Raw genomic sequence first — 6621 nt, 5'->3', positions numbered from 1 at the left:
AGAAAAAATTGATTATTTTTAATGAAAATTTTATCAATTTATATTATTAAAACTTTTATGTTTGACGGAATAAATAGACAATTACACTTGATATGCTATAAAATACATGAAATAATTTTTATAAGTAGAAACAAATAAATATGTAACTATTAATTTACTTATTTAAAAAGTAAAAAAACACAAAATGCAAGTGATTATGGGGTAACAAAGGGAGAATTGATTGTTATTTCTTACATATATTTGTAATTTAAGTTCTGATTTGTTGTTGAAATTAATGTCAATAGAAAAACACTAAAATAAAGAAATAATGGAGAGATTAGAAATAATGAGCTTTTCTTGAGGTCAATCTGCAAGTCTTTCACTTTGAAAACCCTCTCTCTCTCTCTCTCTCAAAATTCGATAGAGCAGAGACAGTCTAGAGGGAGAGACTAAAGGAAAGGGGGGCAGCTTAAGCTTCTCTCTTTGTTTTGGGCTTTCCTTTACCTTAAAACTTCCATGGTACCTTCAAGCAACAACAACGGTCAGACCGTAATCCACCACTTCGGCGGCGGTGGAGACGGCGGATTCTGGTCGGATTTGGCGAAACCTCCTTCTAAAACTGATTTCTCCGTCACCGCCATTGCCGGTAACGCTTTCTTCGCTACCGTTTTTTACACCAGTACCAGGTGAGAGAAAAAATAAAAGGAAATGAAAAACTGATCCATAGTTGAATGCTAAAAAAGATTTAAAATAAAATCTCAGAAAACCCTAGTAAGGACACGTAGTGAGAGTAGCTGATTAAATAGGAAAAAAAATAAAATCAAATCGTAATAGATGAAAGCGCTTAGACGAAGTCAGACTTCGTCTTCATCTTCGAACTCGCCTTCATCGTCATCTTCTTCGTCGTCTTCGTCATCGTCGTGGACTTATTTGCGTTCGGTTCTTTTCGTTGTTACTTCTTCTTCACCGGCTGCCTGTTCTTCCGCTGATAGGTAAGTCCCTTCTTTTCCGTTAAATGCTTGATCTCTCGTTAGATTCTCGTTTCAGATCTCGATCTCCACTTGTTTGCTTTGTGTACATTTAGATTCTTTGCTTGTTTATTTCGAAATACTAGCATTTACTTTGCTTTACTTATTTGATGGATCAGTGTTAATGTTCCTTGCCAAGTTTGTTCGTCGACTATTTCTACTTTTAGATTTGCTTCAATCTAGTAGTATATTTTTGAATATGAAGACTCAAAATCAAATGGAACAGAGACATTTTTTTGAGAAAATATTTATTTTATGATAAATCAGATTCTCTTAATAGAGAAAATCAAATTAACATTTTTAAATTGAAAAATTGGAATAATAGAGAATCTATTTGTTGGTAAGTGCTAAGATATTTGCTCTTGGGATTTTGATTTTTCGCCCTCTATGTTGATATGTCACATATTGTTTTCACATTATCAGTAGCTTCTCATTTCCCATTTGTAAAATTGACCTTTATTTTCAGCGGTAGACTCAAAACACCTTGGTCTCGCCGGAGAAAGAAACATGCCCTTTCACCTCAGCAGTGGAGAAGTTTGTTTACCCCCGATGGTAGACTCCGGGATGGCGGGATAAAGTTCTTGAAAAAAGTTCGCAGTAGGGTGAGTTACGGGGACCTCTAACCTATTCATTTTTCTTGTAATTTTAATGCTTAATCTTGTAAACCACTGATGCAGGGTGTTGATCCCGGTATTAGGGCTGAGGTCTGGCCATTTCTTCTGGGAGTGTAAGTATACTGAACCTGTGTGTTTATGATTGTATCTTATTGTTGTTGCTGCTGGTTCTATGGTTGTTCTTTTACTCTATCACGCCAAGACATCATGAAAAGTTTCTACTTTTCCATGGATAACAGTTGTCTTGGGGCATGTGGACAGTTAATCATGTTAGCTACCTTTTATGATGACATTGTTTCCTTTTTGTCTGCTACAGTTATGACTTAAACAGTTCTGAAGAAGAACGAGATGCTGTTAGAACTCAGAAAAGGTAAAAAAAATATACCCCTAAACCCTTTTAGCTGTAAAAGTTGATTGTTACTGAGAATTTACTTCTTTGATTCATTTCTTCACTTTTTGTCAATCTATTAATGCAGGAAGGAATATGAAAAACTTCGAAGAGAGTGCTCCCAACTCCCAAAACCCAGCACCAGGAGTTTTAATTTGACTGAAATTGGTGGAACTTGTCAAAATGGAGACAGTGAAAGTCTTAATCAGGAGACAGACACATCTAGCTCTGAAGATGGGGTTAGTGCCAGAGAATCTCTGTCTAGCGACGAAAGGAACCCAAATGCTGACTACTCAGATGAACCATCCAATACTTTAATGGAAGGAGATGATAGTTCAAGAAGAACAACAAATGCTGATGTGTCGGCACTGAACAGCGAGTCATCAGATTCTGACTCATCTGAAGATCCTGAAGTGATTCAGGGTTCGACCTTTTTGGATGGTGAGGAGGAGAATGATTCTGATGTGCCTTTGAAAAGGAAATTTTCTCCCTCGACCAATGAATGGCTATCAAAACTACATGCAACTGAAGATTTTTCCACCTGGCAGCGAATCATTCGTCTAGATGCCATTCGTGCCAATACTGAATGGATCCCATACTCTGTTTCTCAGGCTGCAGTATCAGATCGGAGGGCATGCCGTTTAGCTAAGGCTGTTGGATTAAAGGATTATGATCACCTGGAGCCTTACGTAATTTTCCATGCTGCACGTTTGGTTACCATCCTTGAAGCTTATGCGCTTTACGATTCCGAAATTGGCTACTGCCAGGGCATGAGTGATCTCCTTTCTCCAATAATTTCAGTCATCCCAGATGATTATGAAGCTTTTTGGTGCTTTGTAGGTTTCATGAAGAAAGCTCGACATAATTTTAGGCTCGATGAGGTGGGGATCAGAAGGCAACTTAATATCGTTTCCAAGATAATCAAATGTAAGGACTCTCACCTCTACCGGCATCTGGAGAAGCTCAAAGCCGAGGATTGCTTTTTTGTTTATAGAATGGTGGTGGTACTGTTTAGAAGGGAATTGACATTCGAACAGACAATTTGCCTCTGGGAGGTGATGTGGGCAGATCAGGCAGCCATTAGGGCTGGGATCGGGAAGGCCGCCTGGAGTAGGATAAGACAAAGAGCACCCCCTACAGACGATCTATTACTTTATGCCATTGCAGCTTCGGTGTTGCAGAAGAGGAAATTGATCATTGAGAATTATGGCAGCACAGATGACATTATAACTGAGTGCAATAGCATGTCGGGCCAACTCGACGTATGGAAACTCCTAAACGATGCACACGATTTGGTGGTAACTCTTCACGACAAGATAGAATCAACCTTTTGACTGTTACCGATAAATTTATGTGCTTCAAGTTCTTTCTTGGACCTCAGTGCTGTTAGTATTTCAATCCTCCTGCTGAGATTTTTTTTTTTTTTTTGCTTCAAAGCTAGTTGCAATTGCTTATTTAACAGATAATATGAAGACCATTATTATCTACACGAAATGTTACGTGAATCCCTTGCTTTTAAGCGGTAGATTTCGATTTCATTCTGTGTTGATTTATATTAACGGTGAACTCCAGTGTTTTATCGGGATCGTAAGGTATTTGCCATGGCGGAATGTAGGTTTGTTTAGTCGGAACAGTGTTTGAATCGATCTTTGCCTATGTATTTTTCTTGTGGAATCACTGTGCCCCATCTATTCGACGTTGCTGATGGCATTCTTCCCATGATTCAGTAGCGGAAAACACCACAATCTAACTTACCGAATTCCGGGTTGAAACTTAGTTAAGGAATCAAAACTTAGTTAAAGAATCAGACATGAAAACTATCGTAGAAGCAGCAAAACTCTTATCGCCACGGGATGATCATCCATGACTATATTATCTATAAAACAAACCTATGAAAAACTAAAAAAAATCAATAAAATGTTTTAAGAAACTCCGGTTCCAGATTTTTAATTCTTTTAAGATATTGAACCGTTTTCATAAGAATTTCGAAGCTATTCTAACCAATGAAAAGCTTCAGTCGAACAATGTTTTATGCATATCACTATCAGATAGTCGACTAATTCAAGCACGAAAAAGTCCCATTTTACACTGATATATATATATATAATATCCACTTCATCAAAATAGCTGTGGTTTTCACTCTAAAAAGACAGTATGATATAATTTGAAATTTATTTAATATGAAATATTTATATATTTATACCGATGTAAAATTAAAATAATTTTAACAATTCAATTGTTCACTTTATTAAGATATTTATACTCATTATACATGTAAGTTTTTTAATCGATTCGGTATATCATTCTATTGATATAAAATATTGTCTAAATTTATCTTTATATCTATATAATTTTATAATTAAATTTAAACAAATATTTATATCTTTTGAATATTAAAACGAATTATTTGAATAAACTTAAACAAATTAAACTCAAACTAATTTTTTAAAATCTAATCTCGACGCTACCTGACATATGAACACGTGAAAGCAAATCAAATGGTGCATGGTATATTTGACTGGCAAACCTATAAATTCTTTATCTTGTAAGAATTTTCCAAAACCGGCTATTCAGTACAATATCTGGGGGCAATATTGTTTTTTTGTTAAATTTGTAGGTGTGACATTTTAAATATATATAAAAAAGATATTCATTTGGTAGCCATATAATTGAAAATAATATTATAATTAACCTAAATTTAACAAAATGAATTTAAAAGTGTTAACAGTTGGACTTGAATTTTGAAATTTAAAAAATAAAGAGACTAAATTTCTAAAAATAAAAAGTATAGAGACTATATTCCAAATTTATAAAAGTACAATGACTTGCTGTATATTTTAACAAAAAAAATCCAAATTTAATTTAGTTTAAACCTTAATTTATAAATTCAATTTTTTATTTTAATTTAGTTTTACATAGTTTAATTAACTATTTAAATATCACGTAATTCAATTAATTGATTATATTTTTAATGTTATAATTAGTTGCTTCCTTTAAATTGAAGACGGATTTCTTTTAAACAATTTTAAGCATTTTATTTGTATGCAAATGGATTTTCATATGGTTTTACTACAGTGATTGGATAATAGTAAAAATAAAATTAGCCTAATTGCTTGGAAGGGTAAAATAACATCTAGTCCCTGATTTGAAAACTTTTTTATATTGATTTTTGGTTTTTTTTCAGTCCAAATTAATTTTAGAATTTGATAATTTTTTTCAATTTGGTCCATGAACTTGAATTTTGTCAAGGTATGATATTTGGCACCTTGAGACTATGCCCCATCATCATCTATTTAAAAAAAATAGAAATTTTAATGATTTTCAGGTAATATGATACAATTTCAGAATATTATATCGTCACTCTAGAATGGAATTCAAGTTTTGGAACTAAATTAAAAGAAATGCAAAACTTCGAAATTGATAAGGACATAAAACAAGTTTAGGGATCAAGATGATTGTTGAATTCTGAAACTAAAGGTCGCTTTTATCTCTTGCTTTAATGACAACAACTTGGGACCTAATAATAATGTTGTTAAAATGAATATATAAATTTAGATTAAATTTCAAATTTCAGTTTTTTAATATAGGGACTAAAGACATAATTAGAGCCAGTTTCATGCCAAATGCGTTCACCATATGAACCACCGACACCTCGGCTATAGTAATGGTCATACCGGACAACCTAGGTCCCGCCACGTGTACAGTTCAAAAAAAAAGAAACATCAATGGATCCAATTGTAGAAATAACCGCGTCCTTCACGGTTTCCATCGTCTGTTACTCGTCCCCACTATATCTCCAACACCCCTCCGCTATTACCCTATCGTACCCCGTGAAACTGACCACACTGTTCTTCTCGATTAAGTCAAAAGTACAACCATTTAAATGAAAGTGATAATATAATTTTTAGCCCTGAACTTTTGATACTTGTATTTTTTTGTCCATTTTAACACTTGAACTTGACAATTAGTCAATTAGGTCTATTTTGATCCTGAATTTGAAAAATATAAGAAAATTAATGATATGGCATTACTTGAAAATTTAAAATTTTATATAAATTTTCAAGTGATATGTGATACAATTTTATAGTGTCCCATTCAATGTTTTAATAATCGAATTTGTGGTTGAATAGGTCAGATCACTGATTCTTGATTCAACCAATTTGATTGTTGAAACAATAATAATTAAATAATTAATTAAAATTTTATCAAATTCTAAAAAAAATAGAATGTAAAAATTTATTAAACCGGTTCAACCTATTTAACGATCTATTTTTGTTTCGGTTTTTAATTTTTATCAATTTTAAGCAGTTTCCGAGTCTTTTTGTTTAATCCCTTTGTTCTAACTGTTATATCGATCAGTTCTCGGTTTGTTCAATTTGGTCTTATTCCAGTATCACTGGTTACATCATTACCAAAATCCAAGTTGAGGAACAAAAATGAATCTAATTATCACGTTTATAGACAAAAAAAAAGGTATAGATACTAAAATAAACTTAATTCTGAAATTAAGGGATCAAGAATTATATTAACCTAAATGAAAATGCACCAAATACTAAAAAGTAAAGGTTGCAGTGGATTAAAACCCAATTTAATGCACTAAAATATGAACCCA

General features: G+C 33.2%; 1 protein-coding gene across 1 annotated transcript; it reads left to right on the top strand.

Moving 5' to 3' along the window:
• The first annotated feature begins 204 nt into the window (after positions 1-204).
• On the top strand, positions 205-3545 carry LOC107923899 (rab GTPase-activating protein 22). Its single transcript, XM_016854085.2, has 5 exons — positions 205-971; positions 1474-1609; positions 1685-1734; positions 1938-1991; positions 2098-3545. Exons 1-5 carry the CDS (start codon positions 814-816, stop codon positions 3341-3343), a joined length of 1644 nt encoding a protein of 547 aa, XP_016709574.2. The 5' UTR covers positions 205-813; the 3' UTR covers positions 3344-3545.
• The last annotated feature ends 3076 nt before the right edge of the window (positions 3546-6621 follow it).

Source organism: Gossypium hirsutum, chromosome A11 (genome assembly GCF_007990345.1).
Source record: "Gossypium hirsutum isolate 1008001.06 chromosome A11, Gossypium_hirsutum_v2.1, whole genome shotgun sequence".
Lineage (NCBI taxonomy): Eukaryota > Viridiplantae > Streptophyta > Magnoliopsida > Malvales > Malvaceae > Gossypium > Gossypium hirsutum.
Note: the sequence above shows the minus strand (reverse complement) of the source record. Positions and strands in the feature narration are given on the sequence as shown.